The sequence below is a fragment of the Bombina bombina genome, chromosome 4 (assembly GCF_027579735.1).
Source record: "Bombina bombina isolate aBomBom1 chromosome 4, aBomBom1.pri, whole genome shotgun sequence".
NCBI classification, from domain to species: domain Eukaryota; kingdom Metazoa; phylum Chordata; class Amphibia; order Anura; family Bombinatoridae; genus Bombina; species Bombina bombina.
In genome coordinates, this window is record NC_069502.1 from 523,314,671 (window position 1) to 523,337,233 (window position 22,563).

General features: G+C 34.9%; 1 protein-coding gene across 1 annotated transcript in view; it reads left to right on the plus strand.

Moving 5' to 3' along the window:
* The window catches only part of LOC128656511 (CD109 antigen-like), a 224,645-nt gene that overhangs the window by 172,119 nt on the left and 29,963 nt on the right, over positions 1 to 22,563 (plus strand). The window contains exons 19-25 of the mRNA XM_053710439.1: positions 47 to 164; positions 7,701 to 7,814; positions 8,370 to 8,588; positions 8,858 to 8,996; positions 10,491 to 10,667; positions 19,029 to 19,110; positions 19,791 to 20,022. Of these exons, the coding sequence (XP_053566414.1) occupies positions 47 to 164; positions 7,701 to 7,814; positions 8,370 to 8,588; positions 8,858 to 8,996; positions 10,491 to 10,667; positions 19,029 to 19,110; positions 19,791 to 20,022 (1,081 nt within the window). The remainder of the gene's footprint in view (positions 1 to 46; positions 165 to 7,700; positions 7,815 to 8,369; positions 8,589 to 8,857; positions 8,997 to 10,490; positions 10,668 to 19,028; positions 19,111 to 19,790; positions 20,023 to 22,563) is intronic.

A 22,563-nucleotide genomic window follows, 5' to 3' on the forward strand; every position in this document is an offset into this window, starting at 1 on the left:
TCTATCTATCTATCTCCATTATGTATATATTAATTTCCTTTTTCAGCTCTGGTAATACTAAAAACCTTCAAGTTACTGTTCCTGACTCGATTACAACATGGGTGGCCAGCGCTTTTGTTATTTCTGAAGGTCTTGGATTAGGACTGATTGATGAACCAGTTGAGGTAATAAACGTCTGTTGAGAATAATACAATAGATTATTTTGAGGTGCAAGTATTTGGCAAGTGCAGTTTAAATTTGTGGAAAAAATGATTTTCATGATGGAGCTTTGTAGGTCTTTAAAATACAATGGGCTAGATTACAAGTGGCGCGCCAACAGTTACGCACAAACGAAAAAAGGTTTACTGTGGTTGTTTGCGTGAGTCGCATTACAAGTTGAAAGTAAATGCAAAAGCGTGAGCGCAATTGTGATTTATGCTAGAATGATTTCCAAATCCTCAGAGCTCTTGTTAACTGTTTTGCAAAACGGAAAAGTGTCCCAAAACAAATCAAAAATACATTTAAAAGTACAGTTACACTCACAATAACACTATCTAATAAAATAAAAAAAAAAAATTGCACAAAAAAAGCTATAAGGGCTAAAAGATACGAGGTATATGGTGTTTGAAAAAAAGGCAGGCAAAGGGCTTTAACATAGAGATTCATACATAGATATATATATATATATATATATATATATATATATATATATATATATATATATATATATATATATATATATATATATGTATATCTATTTCATGTAATTGGCAAGAGTCCATGAGCTAGTGACATATGGGATATACATTCCTTCCAGGAGGGGGCAAAGTTTCTCAAACCTTAAAATGCCTATAGTTTTACAAACTTTGCCTCCTATGGAGGTGGTGAAGTAAGTTTGTGCTTAATTTTTTATGATTTCTTCTATGATAGGCGCGTCTAAGCATACTGAAGCCCAATTCCTCTCAGAGTACAGTGTTTGTCAGAGGGATGTGAAGGGAGTATTGCCTATTGATTTAGTGGTTTCACCCATGGGAAATCCTTTCCAAGGCTCTCTGTAATCGGTTGCAGGGATTCATTCCCTGCCTCCCTTTTCAGATCAATGTTATACTCCTATACCATTACCTCTGCTGATATTTTTCAGTACTGGTTTGGCTGTCTGCTATATGTGGATGGCTGTTTTTAGACACTCTCAGCTATGTTTGGCACTTTATATTTTATTGTAAAGTTTAAAATATATATATTTACTTATATTTACTTATATTTGCCATGAGTCAGGTCTATGTGTATTTCCCTTTTTCAGCATGGAAATGATGTTTTTGGGAAGATTATTTAAATATTTTTTTTCTTACCTGGGGTTCCAGTTGTTCAAATATTGACTGTTTTCCCCCCCAAAAAAATTTGCGGGCAAACTAGACTCGCAAGGATGCAAAATGCTAATGGCGCGGAAATTTTTCCTGCAAAATTGTGCCTGTAGTGGCGCAAGCCTCGTCATTTCCTGCGTCTTTGTTGGTGTTAGGGCTTTTGGCGCGGAATTGCACTTGTTATAACGCAAGTTGCGTCATTTCCGGGTGTTAGTTTTGGCGCTAAAATATTTTTTCTTCCTTTTTGCGTAATGCGCCATACTTTATGGTATTATGTGGCATCTGTCATGACAAACTTTTGCATGCTGATAATGTTTCTATTAGTACTAATACATCGTCTGTTGTTCCTTCAACATCTAATGTACGATATTCCTGCAGGTGTAAATAATTATATTGCTGAAGCTATAGATAAGGCTTTATCTGCTATCCAGCCTTTAAATAAACATAAAAGGTCTGTTAAAACTTCTCATAATTCTGATGAAATTTGTATTGACCAACAGCATACTGAAATATCTTATGCTGATGAGGATTCCTCCAATTCAGAGGATCCTGAATCAGATTCTGAAATTTATAAATATTAAGATTGATTATATTTGTTCTCTGTTGAAGGAAGTTTTGGTTACTCTGGATATTGAAGAGTCTAGTCCTCTTGATTACAAAGCCAGTACATGTTTAAATTCTGTTTTTAAACCTCCTAAGGTTGCACCTGATGTTTTTCCTATTCCAGATGCTGTTTCTGAAATGATTACCAAGGAATAGTCTAAACCTGGTTCATCTTTTAATCATTCTTTAAGGTTTAAGAAGTCGTATTCTTTACTGGTGGCTCATTTGGAGTTTTGGGAAAAAGTCCCTAAAGTTAATGGGGCTATTTCCACTCTTGATAAGCGTACTACAATTCCTATGGAAGATAGTACTTCTTTTAAGGATCCTTTAGATAGAAAGATTGAATCTTATATAAGGAAAGCTTATTTACATTCTGGTTATATTCTTAGACCTGCCATTTCCATGGCTGATGTGGCTGCTGCTTCAACATTTTGGTTGGACAGTTTAGCTTGCCAGGTGGAAGATCATGATTTGCCTAGCATTATTCTTCTGCTTCAACATGCTAATCATTTCATTTGCGATGCTATATTTGACATTATTAAGATTGATATTAAATCTATGTCTTTGTCTATTTTAGCCAGAGGAGCTTTATGGCTTAAATCTTGGAATGCTGATATGGTGTCTAAATCTAGATTACTATCTTTATCTTTCCAGGAATTTTCCAAAATTTATTTTGTTCTCAATTGGATTCTATTATTTCCACTATCACTGGAGGAAAGGGAGTGTTTTTACCTCAAGATAAAAAATCTAAGGGGAAGTTTAAGGCTTCTAATCGTTTTCGTTCCTTTCAACAGAATAAGGAACAAAAGTCTACTCCTTCCCATAAGGCCTCTGGTTCCAATTGGAGATCCTCTTCAAATTGGAATAAAGCCACGCCTTATAAAAAAACAAATCCAGCCCCCAAAACTGCATGAAGGTACGGCCCTCAATCCAGTTCCGCTGGTGGGTGGCAGATTGAAATTTCAGGAAATTTGGTCTGGTTCTGTTCAGAATTAGTGTATTCAGAATATTGTGTCTCAAGTGTATCGAATAGGTTTCAGAGAAAGACCCCCCATGAGAAGATTCTTTCTTTCACATGTTCCGACAAATCCTGTGAAGGCTCAGGCTTTTCTGAAATGTGTTTCAGATCTAGAGCTTTCAGGGGTGATTGCTCCAGTTCCTCTACAGGAACAGGGTTTGGGGTTCTATTCAAATCTATTCATTGTACAAAAGAAAGAAAATTCTTTTAGACCAGTTCTGGATCTGAAACTTCTAAATAATTTTGTAAGAGTCCCAACTTTCAAGATGGTGACTATAAGGACTACTCTGCCTTTTGTTCAGCAAGGGCATTTTATGTCCACAATAGACTTACAGGATGCTTATCTTCATATTCTGATTCATCCAGACTATTATCAGTTTCTGAGATTCTCTTTTCTAGACGAGCATTACCAGTTTGTTGCTCTTCCATTTTGCCTAGAGACAGCTCCTAAAATTAATAGCACAAAGGTAAGACCAGCACACCTGAATTCATCAATGATCCACAGAGTTCATGGTAGGTGCAATCATACAGAGTCCAATCCCATAGACTCCAAATAAATATCCAAAAGCAAATGATGATGCACTCAATGAAGTGAAAGGACTTTTATTAAAGTGAACAGCAACGTTTCGGGGCTACTGCTTGACAAAGGGGCAGTAGCCCCAAAACGTTGCTGTTCACTTTAATAAAAGTCCTTTCACTTCATTGAGTGCATCATCATTTGCTTTTGGACAGCTCCTAAAATCTTTTCCAAGGTTCTTGGTGCCCTTCTATCTGTAATAAGAGAGCAGGGTATTGCCGTGTTTCCTTATTTGGACAATATCTTGGTACTAGCTCAATCTTTTCATTTAGAAGAATCTCACATGAAACAACTAGTGTGGTTTCTTCAAAGGCATGGTTGGAGGATCAATTTACAAAAAAGTTTCTTGATTCCTCAAACAAGGGTCACCTTTTTAGGTTTCCAGATAGATTCAGTGTCCATGACTCTGTCTTTAACAGACAAGAGGCGAATTCAATTGTTTTTTACCTGTCTAAATCTTCAGTCTCGATCGTTCCCTTCAGTGGCTATGTGCATGGAAGTTTTAGGTCTTATGACTGCTGCATCAGACGCGATCCCCTTTGCTCATTTTCATATGAGACCTCTGCAGCTTTGCATGCTGAATCAATGGTGCAGGGATTATACTCGGATATCACAACTGATATACTTAAATCCCAACATTAAACGCTCTATGTCTTGGTGGATGGACAATCATTGTATTGTTCGAGGGGCCTCTTTTGTTCATCCTTCCTGGACTGTGATCTCAACGGACACAAGTCTTACAGGTTGGGGAGCTGTCTGGGGATTTCTGACAGCACAAGGGGTTTGGAAACCTCAAGAGGCGAGGTTACCAATCAATAATTTAGAACTCAGTGCTATCTTCAGAGCTCTTCAGGCTTGGCCTCTGTTAAAGAGAGAACTTTTCATTTGTTTTCAGACAGACAATATCACAACAGTGGCATATGTCAATCATCAGGGAGGGACTCACAGCTCTTTAGCAATGAAAGAAGTATCTCAGATACTTTCTTGGGTGGAGTCCAACTCTTGTCTAATTTCTGCAACTCATATTCCAGGTGTAGACAATTGGGAAGCAGATTATCTCAGTCGTCAGACTTTGCATCCAGGTTAGTGGTCTCTTCCTCCAGATGTGTTTCATCAGATTGTACAGATGTGGGGTCTTCCATAAATAGATCTGATGGAACAATCTCATATGTTTCTGGTAGCACCAGCATGGCCTCACAGGTTCTTGTATGTGGATCTTGTCCGGATGTCTAGTTGCCAGCCTTGGCCACTTCCTTTCAGGCCACATCTTCTGTCTCAAGGGCCGTTTTTCCATCAGGATCTCAAATCTCTAAATTTGAAGGTATGGAAATTGAACGCTTAGCTCTTAGTCATAGAGGTTTCTCTGACTTAGTAATTAGCACTATGTTACAGGCTCTGTTTCAAGGACGATTTATTATCGGGTTTTGAAAACCTATATTTCATGGTGCTCCTCTCATCATTTTTCTTGGCATTCTTTTAGAATTCCTTATATTTTACAGTTTCTTCAGGATGGTTTGGATAAGGGTTTGTCTGCAAATACTTTGAAGGGAGAAATTTCTGCTCTTTTCTGTCTTGTTTCATCAAAAGATTGCTAAACTTGATATTCACTGTTTTGTTCAGGCTTTGGTTCATATCAAACCAGTTATTAAGTCTATTTCTCCTCTTTGGAGTCTTAATTTGGTTTTAAGGATTTTGCAGGCTCCTCTTTTTGAACCTATGCATTCATTGGATATTAAACTTTCTTGAAAAGTGTTATTTTTCGTCTCTCTCTTGTGAATCTCCTTATTTGATATGTCATCAAGATAAAGCGGTTTTACGGACTTCGTTTAAATTTTTGCCTAAGGTTGTGAATTCTAACAACATTAGTAGAGAAATTGTTGTTCCTTCTTTGTGTCCTAATCCAAAGAATTATCTTGAGAGATCTCTACATTCATTAGATGTAGTTAGAGCTTTGATATACTATGTTGAGGCTACTAAGAATTTCAGGAAGACTTCTAGTCTATTTGTTGTTTTTTCTGGTTCTAGTAAAGGTCAGAAAGCCTCTGCCATATCCTTGGCATCTTGGTTGAAACTTTTAATTCACAATGCTTATTTGGAGGCGGAGCAGTCTCCACTTTAGAGAATTATAGCTCATTCTGCTAGATCAGTTGCCACTTCTTGGGCTTTTAAGAATGGAGCTTCAGTTGATCAGATTTGCAAAGCAGCAACTTGGTCTTCTTTGCATACTTTTACTATATTTTACCATGTTGATGTGTTTTCTTCTTTAGAAGCAGTCTTTAGTAGAAAAGTTCTTCAGGCAGCTGTCTCAGTTTGATTCCTTTGCCTATGATTAAAGTTTTTTTTTTAAATTTAAGAAAACTTAATTATTATTTGGATTTATTTTTTTCAGTGGAAATAGCTGTTTTTATTTTATCCCTCCCTTTCTAGTGACTCTTCCGTGGTCTCCCATATCTTGGGTATTATATCCCATACGTCACTAGCTTATGGACTCTTGCCAATTACATGAAATAAAATATTATTTATGTAAGAACTTACCTGATAAATTAATTTCTTTCATATTGGCAAGTCCATGAGGCCCACCCCTTTTTATGGTGGTTATGATTTTCTTTTTTTATATAAAAGCACATTATATTTTTCCAATTCCTCTTTTTCATATGCTTTTTTTTACTCCTTTTTACACCTCACTACTTGGCTCTACGTTAAAACTGAAGTATGTGTGTGGTGGGAGGTGTATTTATAGGCATTTTGAGGTTTGGGAAACTTTGCCCCCTCCTGGTAGGAATGTATATCCCATACGTCACTATCTCATGGACTCTTGCCAATATGAAAGAAATGAATTTATCAGGTAAGTTCTTACATAAATTATGTTATATATATATATATATATATATATATATATATATATTGCCCACCACTAATTTTGGCACCCTTGAAAAATATGAGCAAAGGAAGGCTGTGAAAAATTCCTTTATATATGTATATGTGTGTACATATGTATTTATTTATGTGTGTGAATTTCCTTCAGAATTCAGATAGAGCATGCATTTATAAACAATTTTCCAATTAATTTCTAATATGTAATTTGCTTAGTTCACATGGTATCCTTTGTTGAAAAAGCATACCTAGGTAGACTCATTAGCTGGGAGCTAACTGTTGGTTGTTGGCTGTACATATATGTCTCTGTTATTGATTTACCGATTTTTTCCCCCCGTAGTGTATTGCTCTTCCTTGTACAAAGGATACTAAGAGAATGAAGCAAAACTGATAATGGTAGTAAATTTGAAAGTTGTTTTAAAATGTACGCTCTAACTGAATAAAAAAATGTTGGGGTTTCTTGACGCTTTAAGTCCTAAATATGGTGTCACTAAAGGTAAAGCATGCTACTTGAAATCACCAACTTTAGCTATATAGGGCCAGATTACAAATGGAGCACTAACATTTACGTGCGAGTGAAAACGGGTTTATCACGGTTTTTTGCGCGTATTGTGTTTACCGCTCATATTGCAAGTTGAAAGTAAATGCAAACACTTGAGCGCAATCACGATTTATGCTAGAATGATTACTGCGTCATCAGAGCTCTTGTTAACTGTTTTGCGAAACAAAAAAGTATCACAAAATACAATATAAAGTACAGTTACATTCATAATAACACACAAATAATACATACATATATATATATATATATATATATATATATATATATATATATATATATATATATATAATGAGAAATATTCATATTTTCATGTTGGGTTAGGGCACTTAAGAATATGTGATAGTTATTGCGCACGGGTAGGTTTTTTTTCCACTTTTTTGCTCCATTGACTTTTATGCGGTAGATAGCCAGGATACACTATAAGATAAGTAATGGTCTGACAAATCTGTCTTAAACCTACTTGGGTGTGTTAAAAAATCTGGACAATGTCACACATTTTAGAACAGACCCCTAAATCAGTGTCAGACTGTTCTAATCAACTGCTGTACCATTAATTATCATTTTGTTTATTATATTGTACTATAACATTTACAAGCTAATGATTCCTGTTGACTAAAACCTGCATGCCTAAGCACCATTTATACTGCTGCATACTCTTCATTGTTTACCGTATTACCTGCTCATAAATTAAATCTTTTGCTAAAATTAAATACTTGCCTTTTACAGCTACAAGCATTCAAGCCTTTCTTTATTTCGCTAAACATGCCATACTCAGTTACTAGAGGTGAACAATTCATCCTTGAAGTTATCCTGTTCAACTATTTAGCAGAAAATATTCAGGTACGTATTTGCCTTGTATTTTATGATTATTTATATAGGAACAAATGTCATTAGAGCACATAAATATCTAATTAGACCTTCCAGGGGCCGCCTACTCTTTCTACAGAACTAGGGGAAGGTAGACCTGAACATCATACAATAAACGTTAAGTACACATAAACCATTGGGATAAGAGTAGATAAATAATTACTGACAGTAGAATTTTATTTACAGAGCAAACTCATTTTATCCTGCAATACCTCTAGGATTTTGCATGATACACAAATAAAGCTTGTGATGTATTTCCATTTTAAATATAATTCATTAGCTATATAAAATACACAGCTAGCTTCCTTTTAAAACAAGAAAACATTGGTTAGGAGGTCTATGTTGAAACCCTTCTCACTGATAGTGATTAAACCCTTGGCTGCCACAGATCATTTGCAGCCCACCCATGGCAGTCAAGAGGTTAACCTTTCAATACATTAGTAAAAGTATTTTACTCTGCATCCTGTGATATGTGTTTTATTTATATTATATTGGTTTTTTTTACTTATTTTTGTTTATTTTTTGCAGGTTGTGGTTACATTGGAATCAAGCAACTCATATGAAATAATTGTAGTGAACAACAATGCCACAACCGTACCAGGAAAACATAATGTGACTGTCCCAAGCCAAGATGGAAAAACTGTTCTCTTTCCAATAAAACCAATACAACTGGGGGAAATTGCAATCAGTGTAACAGCAGTTTCATCAGCAGCATCTGACGCTATATCCCAAATACTATTAGTAAATGTAAGATGCACCTATATATAGTGTACTTATGACACTTTATGTTAATTACATTCAAAGAACAAGATTGAGATTTATATTGTATACATTTTTTTATTCCATAACAGTAGTATTTTTATTATACACCTGACTTGTAATACAGTGTTTTGTTTGTAGTAAAATTAGTATTCTGAGAAAAGAAACTTACATGCATTTTTTAACATTCGAATAGTGCCTATAAACTTTATTGTCTGTTTACTATAACAGTATTTACTACTTCTATCTATTTAAAGGCTGAAGGAATTAAGAACTACTATTCACAAACCATATTGTTGGAGGGGAATGGTAGTTCAGAAGTATCACAGAACTTATCATTCACTTTCCCTATTGATGTAGTGAATGGCAGTCAGCAAGCTTATGTCTTGGTTATTGGTAAGAATAATTTATTTGTACTGAGTAATACATATGGGGGTAAATAATAACCTTATTTAACATGAATATAAAGCTAATGAGAATTTGTGCTTGTGGTAATTTATGAAAGTTTTTTTTAGCTTTGTATGATATTAAAGGGACAATAAACCCAAACATTTTCTTTCATAATTCAGGTAGAGAATACAATTTTAAACAACATTCAAATTTACTTATATTATCTAATTTGCTTCATTCTTTAGATATCCTTTGTTGTAGAAATAGCAATGCACATTGGTGAGCCAATCAGACAAGGCTTCTATGTGCAGCCACCAATCAGCGGGTACTGAGCCTATCTAGATATGCTGCTCATCAAAGGATATCAAGAGAATTAAGCAAATTAGATAATAGAAGTAAATTAGAAAGTTGTTTAAAATTGCATGTTCTTTCTAAATCATAAAAGAAAAAATGTGGGTTTAATGTCCCTTTAATTTGGAAGAGTAAGGCTAACAGTAATGAATATGCACAATAGAAATGATAATACTGATTGTTTATGGCAAGATATTTTGTGCTTGGCTTTCGGCAGTCAGTACACTTAGGCCTAGTCTACATTGCTATTGTAAACTAAAAGTATCTCAATTAAAGTCTACAGAGATGTTTGTTACCTCCAGTTTACAACAGCAATGGAAACTAGGCCTAAGCAAACATAATAATAATAGCATAAGGGGCTTTATTTGTGATGGGGTAGTGGTTAATGGGTTAATAGTCTGATGGAGCAAAAGTTGTAGAAATAAGATGTATTTTATTATTTCATTAATTTTCTGTGCCTTCACTAGACATTATGGGTCAGATCACAAGTGGTAATGTATGCTGGTATTGCAAGTTAATCGCAATGCAAACATTGCAAGGAAGCATTGCGCTCACGAGAGTGCGCTTCCATAGACACCAGAACTTAGCGCAGCAAAGGGGGTAAGTAGCACAGTTATGGGCAGCATTTTTTAATATATATGTATATGAAAATATACATATATATGTATGTATTAATATGTGTATATATACATATTAACACATAAGTAAGTATGTATATAATTATATACATATATATTTATATTGCGATCAATGGGAACACATAGTTCCCATAGACCACAATGTAAAGGCGCTTTTCAGTGTAGTTTTTTTTTCTAAGACCCCACTCCCACAAACTTTAAAGCTCCAAAAACTGCACTTTTAGAAAATTAATTAGAGATCAGAATTTAATTTTCTGAGCGCTAATTGCTACCGTGAGCTTGTGGTAGAAATAAACAGTCACTTGTAATGGCTGGTTAATTATTGCCCTCCCGCAAAACAGACTTGTGATCAGGCCTCCCCAACAGGACAGGATTACCTTGGATGAGAGCAGTGCTCCATACCGTTTTTTTTTTGTTTGTTTTATTGGGGGGGGGGGGGGGGGTTGCACTCCTTTTGTAATCTAGCCTTATTTGTTTAACAGATTGAACATTTTTTTCATTATATTAACAGGGGATCTTCTAGGACCATCAATTGATGGTCTTGCGTCACTAATTCAGATGCCTTATGGTTGTGGAGAACAAAATATGATTAACTTTGCTCCTAACATCTTTGTGCTGCAATACTTAATAGCAACTAACCAGATCACGGCAGAAATCAGGACTAAAGCTATAACATTCATGAACGCAGGTCTGTATTCTTTTCATGTCATTTACTTTCATTTGTTTGAACACTTTTAAACAATAGTCTTTATTTCTCATCTTAATTGACACCATTTGGGTATCGTGTTCAAGTGTAATAAAAACACAAAATGCATGCCCTGTATACTGTATTTTAAACCTATTGTGAACTTGAAGCAATCCAAAGTGTTAACACAATCAATGTTAAAGGTAACCTTTTTAACACCATTTAAGAGATCATTTCCTTCAAAACTAAACCTAATTCTATGTGACACCCACAGCAATGTCCTGTGACACTGGTTTATTCAGACTCCCTCTATCACTGCTATAAAAGAAAAGTGGCAAATTGTACTTGTTGTAATTCATATAATACTGCATCATTAGCAACGTTTCACAATAAATAGTTTATTTACAAAAAACACTTTAATTTAATGTAATCAATTAATGCCTTAGATATATGTAACAATGTTTGGGGAAGACTTAATATAAGTTATCTTCTCCAGCAGGTTTTGAAGCATGTAGATATGGATATTACGAGATTTATAAGATAACAAAAGAAAGAGAAAAAAGGATTGGGGAAATATTAGCACTCTTTCCTAATAAAGAGTAAAGAAATCAAAATTAAAATAATCTAACGTTAATTACTATATAATAAAAAGAGGACGTATCCCCTCAGATTATTAAAGGGACATAATACTCATATGCTAAATCACTTGAAACTGATGCAGTATAACTGTAAAAAGCTGACAGGAAAATATCACCTGAGCTTCTCTATGTAAAAAAGGAAGATATTTTACCTCACAATCTCCTCAGCTCAGCAGAGTAAGTTCTGTGTAAAAAGTTATACTCAGCTGCTCCCAGCTGCAGGTAAAAAAATTAAAAAAAAATGAAGAAATGAGCATCAGCAGTGCTGAGGTCATGAACTCTTACTGTGATCTCATGAGATTTGACTTAACTCTCATGAGATTTCATAGTAAGCTTCCTTTACCTGATTGGTGAAATAATATGAGAGTGCACAATGATAGTCCCTTCAGATGTCCCAGGACAAACACACTAAAATGCTGCTTAGAAATCCTTTACAATGGGAGGTGGCTACTGAGGAACTTTTGAGGTAAAATATCGTTCTTTTTTACATAGAGATGTTCAGGTGATATTTTCTAATCAGCTTTTTACAGCTATGCTGCATCACTTTCAAGTGTTTAAACATTTGGGTATTATGGCCCTTTAAGTGTGAAACCAACCAAATAATGCTGAAAAAAAAATCAGAATCTCCAATCACCATCCAGTGTTGGGCAACACCCACCACACAGCCAATCAGTGCTGCTAATGTATGTTATAGTGGACGTGTTATTAGTCATCTGAATGCCTATTAGCCCTTATCGTAATCGACACTATATATTCAGCAGTGTAATATTGTGACTATATATGTCCTATAATACCCATCTAATGTTATTACTATCCTCGTAATCTCAATGTGTGGATGCAGCGATTCGTCAAAGTGGAATCACTCATTATGTCAGAGACACTGACTTACTCAACATTGAATAATGAATGCTGTAAAGACTCTGAGAATGTATTTAGACTGGTCTCAAACCTTCTGTTTAAATAATGATTATGAGAATATCATGATAACATGATTAGCACTATGTCCGTGACTGATAAACACTACGGAATTACTGTGTCAGGAAATGGGGGGTGTTGTTTACCTCAATGTCTAGTGGTCACAGTGATTGTGAACATCATGTATAAGGCGTGTTAGTATAGAGACATTTCTCTGACCAATCCTAACTGACCGTAATGTAAACATATAGCATCAAAATTAGGTAGCTCGCAAATCATTGAGCTATGGGGATTATTATGATAGAATTCCCAGTATCAACATGGTTGGATGTGAGTATGTGGGCATGTACAAGCCATACAATAAGTGGTGGATCGGTCCATATAGTGATGTTAAAGTGGGCGGCATAATAATGGATACTTATGGTCCGTAATATTGCATAATCGCAACAAAGTACCTGAAATATAATCATATGAAAACAACCATGTATTCACTTGTCCAATCATAGGCACATCTACTCACAAATACCGAAAAACTAATTCAGACTGGGATTATACATGTATCCCTGTGTCTTATGTCATGTATTCCGGTTTATTGGGAAATGGCACTTTGGACTTTATTATTGAGTATGGTTGATATATGTAATCATGGTAGGAAATAATGACAATGTAGCATGAGTGACACAAGATAGTAACACATGAAAAAGTGAAACAAACCAGTATTAAACAAACCTGACAACCATTGAGACATAACTATTATGTCATACAGATTCTAGATGTTAATGTTATATAGTCATCTTATTTTAAGTAGATAATCACTTTAATTAGGTTATATGATTAGTTCCACACAAGTGCCATCTTCCATAACTGTATGTATAGTTTATAAACCCATACATGTAGTCATATTAATCCCACTAATGAGTCCTCAGGGGGAAGAACAAATAATTGGGCCAATAAAATCCATATAAGTACACTCAACATATATTCAAGTTAGTAAGTATAGGTGATCACTATGTATTATAAGAAAACCCAAACATTATTTGCTTCATTCATTCCATGTGGAATGACTAATTAATCTGAATATCCAGTTAGTTTCTTTCTGAAGCAATACTTGCTCACAACTTCCACCTCTTATCCCAGGTTTAACGTTTTCTAAGCCCCAACATCTGAGCGCCCCAGTATTACCACCATGGTGGTAGAGAAAATGTCTTGCCACACTTGTTATTTGTTTGCCATTGTCACAATCTTTTTTTGCATTACGAATATTACTTAAATGTTCAGTCATGCGTTTACCTAGCTTTCTAGCTTTTCATTAAAACAGTTGCACGAACATGATAAGCAGTATACAACGTTTGTATTTTGGCAATTTATATGTGTGTTAATTCTCCATTTTTATCAAATCTTTCAACCATGGCTTCTTTCTTGACCATATGTGGGCATACTTTACAGTCCCCACAAGGAATGGAACCCCTATGTAATGGGGGTTTCTTGGCATTTCTATTGAAATGGCTGCTGGTAAAACGATCATTAAGGTTCAGGCCTCTGCTGAATGTGAACAAGGGTCTCTCTGGTAATAGTGATCTTAGATGCTCAACCTCCATCAAAATATGCCAGTGTGTACTGACTATATTTGACAATTGTTCACTTTGATGATTATAAGTGGAGATGAATCTAAGTGATTCTGATTCGTCACACTCTTTTGGTTTTCGGAGATCTTTTTTATCCTTGGCCAGAGTTTTTTTCATATGCTCTGTCAAGTGACTTTCTGGAATATCCACGTGATAGAAGCCTCTCTCTTAATTCTAATACTGTCTTTTTAAAAGATTCCAATGTGGTGCTGTTTCTTTTTAATCTGAGATATTCACCATATGGAAGACCGCTAATTGTAGAGGGATGATGGTGACTTGATGCATGTAGGATGTTATTGGTTGCGATGGGCTTTCTGTAAAAATCTGTTTACAGTTTGTTGTCCACCTTTTTTATAACCAAATCCAAAAATTCCACATGCTCCACATTAGCTGTATAACAGGTAGATTACAAGTTATTCACGGTACTGGGTTTTTAACAAACACAACAAAAGTTGCGTTATTTCACCCTCCATAGAGCAGCCATTACAAGTTTTGAAACAGCCGGCTTGTGCATGCGATATGGTTGCGTTGAGCTACATACCACACAAAAACAAGCGCTGTTTTGACGGGCTTGTGTACGCTTTCCCCATAAACATCAATGGGGAGAGCGGGCTAAAAAAAAACCTAACACCTGCGATCGCAGAATGAAAAGCTCCGTAACGCAGCCCCATTGATGTCGACGGGGAAAATAAAAGTTACGTTTAAACCTAACACCCTAACATAAACCCCTAGTCTAAACACCCCTAATCTGCCGCCCCTGACATCGCCGACACCTACTTAGTTATTAACCCCTAATCTGCCACTCCCAATATCGCTACCACCTAAAGTTATTAACCCTTAATCTGCTGCTCCCTATATCGCCACCACTATATTAAAATTATTAACCCCTATTCTGCCGCACCCCCAGCATCGCTGCCACTATATTACTTATTAACCCCTATTCCGCCGCTCCCCGACATCGCCACCACTAAATAAAGTTATTAACCCTTAAACCTCTGGCCTCCCACATAACTACCACTTAATAAACCTATTAACCCCTAAATCGACAGCCCCCCACATCGCAAAAAACTAACTTAAACTATTAACTCCTAAACCTAACCCTAACACCCCCTAACTTTAACATAATTAAAATAGAGCTAAATTAAAGTTACAATCATTAACTAAATAATACCTAGTTAAAACTAAATACATATTTACCTGTGAAATAAAACCTAAGCTATCTACACTATAACTAATAGTTATATTGTAGCTAGCTTAGGTTTTATTTTTATTTCACAGGTAAGTTTGTATTTATTTTAACTAGGTAGACTAGTTATTAAATAGTTATTAACTATTTACTAACTACCTAGTTAAAATAAATACAAAATTAACTGTGAAATAAAACCTAAGCTGCCTTACACTAAAACCTAACATTACAAAAAATAAAAAAACCTACCATTACAAAAAATAACAAACATTATACAAAACAATAAAAATTATTCCTATTCTAATACCCTTTAAAAAAAAAATAAAAAAAAATAACCCACCCCAAAATAAAAAACCCTAATCTATAATAAACTACCAAGGGCCCTTAAAAGGGTCTTTGGGGGGCCCTTAAAAGTGCCTTTTGTAGGACATTGCCCTAAAGTTAACAGCTCTTTTGCTAAAAAAGAAAAACATACACCCCTAACAGTATACAAACCCCCACCCCCCAAACCCACAGAATAAAAATAAAGTAAGACCTAATCTACCCACTTCCCTGAAAATGGCATTTGTATGGGCATTGCCCGTAAAAAGGAGATTCAGTTCTTTTGCTGCCCATTAAAAATAAAAAATGTCTTTTCTAAAAAAAACACTGCAAAACAAAAATAAGCATTACAAACGAATTATCAAAAATAATAAAAATTATTCCTATTCTAATACCCATTTTAAAAAAAAACACCCAATATAAAAAATAACTAGTGTTTGTTATTTTTTGAAATTTTTAATTTTTTTATTTTTTGTAATTAGTTTGTAATTTTTATAGTAGTTTTAGGATTATTTTAATGTTTAATTTAGTTTATTTAATTGGTAGTTAGTTTAATTTTAGTTTAATAGTTATATTAGTTTAATTGTTAGTTTAAACTTTGTTTTTTTTAATTTGACAGGTAAGTTTTTATTTAATTTAAGATAGGGAAATTGTAATTAATATAAAGTTAGGGGGCGTTTAGGGATTACTAGTTTAAATTAGTTTATTGCTATGTGAGGGGCTTTCAATTTAGTGGTTAATAGTTTAATTTAGTATTGTGAGGGCGATGTGGGCGAACAGCAGATTAGGGGTTAATAACTTTATTATAGTGTTGACGATGTCGGGGAGTGGCGGAATAGGGGTTAATAAATTTTATTAGTGGCGGCGATGTCGGGAGCGGCAAATTAGGGGTTAATAGGTTTAATACAGTATTTGCAAGTGGGAGGGCCTTGGTTTAGGGGCTAATAGGTAGTCTAAGGGTGTTTAGTGTACTTTGTAACACTTTAGTTATGAGTTTTGTGTTACAGTTTTGTAGTGTAAAACTCATAACTACTGCTCTCAGATGGCGGTACGGATCTTATCGTTATCAGGTGTGATGTAAGCTTTTCAGCCTCATCACAAAACTTATAATGGCTGCACTATGGAAGTGCCATGAAAAAACGTAATGTTTACAAGTGTGGGACTGACGTTGCATTACAGGCTAAAAGGCTTGCGGTACAGCTATACTGACAAGACTTGTAATGACTTTGTTGCTGTTTTAATGCTGAAATTACCATTTTTTCAGCGTTTAAACTTGAAAGCACAAACTTGTATTCTACCTGTAAGTTAGAAAAAGGCCAAATGGATTAGCATTTAGAATATTGATGAATTCCTCTAAGGTTTCCACTGGTCCAATCCAAATAAACAGAATGTCATCTATGTATCTGGACCTCCCACCAGCCCAGATAAATATTGGCATAGGTGGGGACAAAAGAGGTGCCCATGGCAGTGCCACATATTTGTAAGAAGAACATATTTGTAAGAGGAACTTGTCGTCAAATACAAAATAATTATGGGTCAATACGTATTTTAGCAGTTTTATGATGAAATCTTTAGTTTCTTTACTCATTTCCTGTTTTTTTCCAGAAAGTGTGCTACTGCCTTACATCCCCACTCTGTTTGTATATGTGTGTAGACCCTTATTCACATTCGGAAGAGGCCTGAACCTTAATGACCATCTTACATAGGGGTTCCATTCCTTGTGGGGACTGTAAAGTGTGCCCACATATGGTCAAGAAAGAAGTCATGGTTGACAGATTTGATAAAAAATGTAGAATTATCACACATATAAATTGCCAAAATACAAACGTTGTATACTGCATATCATGTTCGTGCAACTGTTTTTATGTGGGTATGACCACTAGATAGCTTGGTAAACACATGACTGAACATTTAAGTAATATTCGTAATGCAAAAAAAGATTGTGACAATGGCAAACAAATAACAAGTGTGGCACAACATTTTCTCTACCACCATGGTGGTAATAGTGTGGCACTCAGATGTTGGGGCTTAGAAAAGTTAAACCTGGGATAAGAGGTGGAAGTTGTGAACAAGTATTGCTTCAGAAAGAAGCTAACTGGATATTCAGATTAATTACAGTAATTCCACATGGATTGAATGAAGCAAATCATTTTTGGGTTTTCTTATAATACATAGTGATCACCTATACTTACTAACTTGCAAATATTTTGAGTGTACTTATATGGATTTATTGGCCCAATTATTTGTTCTTCCCCTGAGGACTCATTAGTGGGATTAATATAACTACATGTATGGGTTTATAAACCATACATAAAGTTATGGAAGATGGCACTTGTGTGGAACTAATCATATAACCTAATTAAAGTGATTATCTACTTAAAATAAGATGACTATATAACATTAACATCTAGTATCTGTATGGCATAATAGTTATGTCTCAATGGTTGTCAGGTTTGTCTAATACTGGTTTGTTTCACTTTTTCATGTGTTACTATCTTGTGTCACTCATGCTACATTGTCATTATTTCCTACTATGATTACATATATCAACCATACTCAATAATAAAGTCCAAAGTGCCATTTCCCAATAAACCGGAATACATGACATAAGACTCAGGGGTACATGTATAATCCCAGTCTGAATTAGTTTTTCCGTATTTGTGAGTAGATGTGCCTATGATTGGACAAGAGAATACATGGTTGTTTTCATATGATTATATTGCAGGTACTTTGTTGCGATTATGCAATGTTACGGACCATAAGTATCCATTATTATGCCGCCCACTTTAGCATCACTATATTGACTGATCCACCACTTAGTGTATGGCTTGTACATAATATAGTGGCGGCGACATTGAGGTCGGCAGATTAGGGGTTAATAAATGTAGGTAGGTGTCGGCGATGTTAGATTATGGGTTAATAATATTTAACTAGTGTTTGCGAGGTGGGAGTGCGGCGGTTTATGGGTTAATACATTTATTGAAGTGGCGGCGATGTCCGGTTAGACAGATTAGGGGTTAAACATTTTAATATAATGCTTGCAATGTGGGGGGGCCTCGGTTTAGGGGTTAATAGGTAGTTTATTGGTGTTAGTGTACTTTTTAGGACTTTAGTTAAGAGTTTTATGTTACGGCGTTATCCCATAAAACTCTTAACTACTGACTTTTAAATGCAGTATCAGTCTTGACAGGAGAGGGTGTACCGCTCACTTTTTCCAAGACTCGTAATACCGGCATTAGGAAAATCCCATTGAAAAGATAGGATACGCAATTTACGTAAGTGTATTTGCGGTATGCTCGAGTCGCGGAAAAAAAGTAAGCGGTACACCTGTACCTGCCAGACTTGTAATACCAGCAGGCGTTAAAAAGCAGCGTTGGGACCTCTCAACGCAGCTTTTTAAGGCGAACTCAAGACTCGTAATCTAGGCTTAAGGTTTTCCAAAAATGTTATTCTTTGTCATTTTCTTTTTGATATGCTCCTTTTTGGTGGGGAAATGCACAATCAATGTTTTTTTAAATCCATACTTCATGACCATTTTATTTTTGCATTCTGATAATGTATTTAAGGAATAAACTAGGTCAAGTGGCTTAAATTGAATGCAATAATTTTTAGAATATTGGGAAAATATTTTAATTTATGTCTAGCAATATCATTGTTATTTATTGTATCTCTTCTTCAGGCTATCAGGCAGAACTAACATACATGAGATCAGATGGCTCTTTTAGTGCTTTTGGAAACAGTGATGCCTCTGGAAGTTCTTGGTATGAAATGCTTTATCTTAGTCTGATGAATATTTTTGTTATTGTCTTAAGCAGAATCTCTACCCCTTATCCTCATACTCATATCGCTGTATCCACATACTTCTTGTGTGACTAAATAGTACATATAAAACAGTACACTAAATATAGTACATATAAAAAGTACAGCTTGTATACCTTTAACCTAATATATATTTTAAAAATATAAAATGCTCATATATGCTAGAGAATTGTATTACTGCACTGTTGTGTGCAGAAAATTATGGGTCGATTAACAAAAACTCGTTAGCATAAGGGAAAATCACTAGAAAATATTTTTTTTAATTAAAATTAATTGTATATGTATGTGTGTGTGTGTATATATTTGGGCACAGTTTAAGGTTTTTCTGGATTAGTGCTGCATCACATAGAAACTATCCTTTTTTTATTTCTATGCATACATTACCTAAGTAATATGTGTAATGATGGGTATACCCCTTTAATGCATATGAATTGTACTTTTATATTTATACTCTCCATAATCTAAGATTTTTTTTAAATACATGCATTTGAGAAAAACTTTTTTTATCCTATAAAATTTGGTGCTATATTATTCTTGTGTATTATATTATAGTTATGTTTAACTCTTTGTAATACATTTATATATGATATATGTATATATAAGTATATCTTTTCATTTTTAGGCTCACAGCTTATGTGTTGAAATGCTTTCTTCAGGCTCGACCATTTATTTACATTAATGCAGCCATTTTAGAGCAATCAATGAACTGGTTGATACAAAACCAGGATTCAAACACCGGCATTTTCTCAGAACCAGGACGTGTTATTCATTCGGAACTCCAGGGTGGTTTGAATGGTCCTATTACTCTTACTGCTTATATTATAACTACACTTCTTGAAGATGCAATCTATGCAGTAAGTACAAAAACATTTACTTAATTATTATTATCAATCAGCTAGATTATAATGCTGTTTTTTCCCTAACGCTGCTATAACGAGTCTTGTCAGTATAGGTGTACCGCACACTGTTTAGCCTGTCGCACAACGTCTGTACCGCACTTTTAAAAAAGTCCTAAAATGCAAGCCCCCCACAACGAAATATACTAAAATAAATTAACCCCTAAACCGAAAAACAACAAAATAAACTAATTTAAGCTATTAACCCCTAAACCTAACACCCCACTAACTTTATATTAAAATTACAATTTCTCTATCTTAAATTAAATTAAAACTTACCTGTCAAATTACAAAAATTAATTTTAAACTAACAATTAAACTATTATAATTATTAAACTACAATTAAACTAACGACCAATTAAATTAAACTAAACTACACATTAAAAAAATCCTAACACTACTCTAAATATTACAAAGTAACTAATTACACACAAAAAAATATACTAAATTACAAAAATAAAAAATAAAAATTACGAAAATAAGAAACAAATTATCAAAAATAAAAACGAATTACACCTAATCTAATAGCCCTATCAAAATAAAAAAGCCCCCCCCCCAAAAAAATAAAGAACTCCCTAGCCTACAATAAACTGCTAATAGCCCTTAAAAGGGCTTTTTGTGGGGCATTGCCCAAAGATATCAGCTCTTTTACCTGTAAAAAAATACAAACAACCCACCATTCTTTTTGTGGGGCATTGCCCAAAGATATCAGCTCTATTACCTGTAAACAAATACAAACAACCCACCATCCACCGAACCAAACCCCCCAAATAAAATAACTATCTACAAAACCTAAGCTAACCATTGCCCCGGAAAGCTCATTTGTATGGGCATTGCCCTTAAAAGGGCATTCAGCTCTATTATCATGCCCTAAAAAGGGCAATCAGCTCATTTATGAAAAGCCCAAACCCTAAGCTAAACTAAAAACCCAACCAAAAAACCCTTAAAAAACCTAACACTAACCCTCGACGATCCACTTACAGTTATTGAAGTCCCCGCTTAAAGAATCCATCCAGCCGGCGAAGTCCTCATCGAAGCGGCAAGAAGTCTTCATCCAGGCGACATGTTCTATCTTCATCCATCCGGAATGGAGCAGGTCCATCTTGAAGACATCAGGCGCGGAGCATCCTCTCCATACAGTCACCGCCGTACACTGGAACTTCAATACAAGTGAAGTTATCAAAGATGGCATCCCTTGCATTCCTATTGGCTGAAAGATTTCTATCAGTCAATAGGAATTAAAGCTGCTAAAATCCTATTGGCTGATTCAATCAGCCAATAGGATTGAGATGTCATCCTTTTGGATGTTCCAATCAGCCAATAGGATTGAGCTCTCATCCTATTGGCTGTTCCCGGTGGATGCAGCGAAGGCAAACAGAGCATTACAAAAGCTAAAACTAACTGCCTGGATCAAGTATATAAAAAAAAAATATAACCGTCCGCTTCAAGTATTTAAAAAAATAAAAATAAACGCCCACATCAAGTATTAAATAAAAAAAACCCCGGTATCAAGTATAAAAAAAAAAACTAACCGCCCGTACTAAATATATAAAAAAAAGCACCTTCCACACAAAGTTTTAACACCTACTCTATTAACCCCTAAACGGAAACCCCCCACATCGCAATAAAGCTAATTAACCTATTAACCCCTTAAACCGCAAAACCCCACAACGCAAATAACTAATTAAATAACTAAAGCCCCTAACCTAACAGCCCCTAAATTAACACAAATGACTTAAACTAAGAAATACTAAAGTTACAAACAAAAAAAACTATGATTAAAAAAAATAAAAAAAAGGCTTTCAGGACCTGTGAGTAATCTATTTGGGGCTTTAGTATTAGTTTTTTTTTTTTTTTTTTGGGGGGGGGTTTGTTTTTTAGATTAGTATTTGGGCAATGTGAAAAAGAGCTGAATGCCCTTTTAAGGGAAGTGCAAAAGAGCTAAATGCCCTTTTAAGGGCAATGACCATCCAAATGCCCTTTTCAGGGCAATGGGTAGTTTAGGTTTTATTAGTGTTAGTTTTTTTTTGGGGGGGTTTGGTGGGTGGGTGGTTTTTACTGTTAGGGGGTACTTAGACTTTTTCTGCAAAAGAGCTGTATATACTTTGGGCAATGCCCCGCAAAAAGCCCTTTAAAGGGCTACTGGTAGTTTATTCTTATATTAGGGGGTGTTTTTATTTGGGGGGGGGGGCTTTTTTATTTTCATATGGGTTAGGTGTAATTTTTTAAACTTTGGCAATTTGATTTTTTTATTTTCTGTTTTTTTTTTGTAATTGTAGTTTTTTTTTTGTAACTTTAGTATTTTTTAGTTTAAGTAATTTGTGTTAATTTAGGGGCTGTTAGGTTAGGGGGTTTAGTTATTTAATTAGTTATTTGCTTTGTGGGTTTTGGTGGTTTAAGGGGTTAATAGGTTTATTGTGTTCTGGGTGAGGGTTGGTGGTTTATAGGTTAATTTTTTAAATTAGAATTTTGCGTTTTGGGTTACTTGCAGTTTAAAAA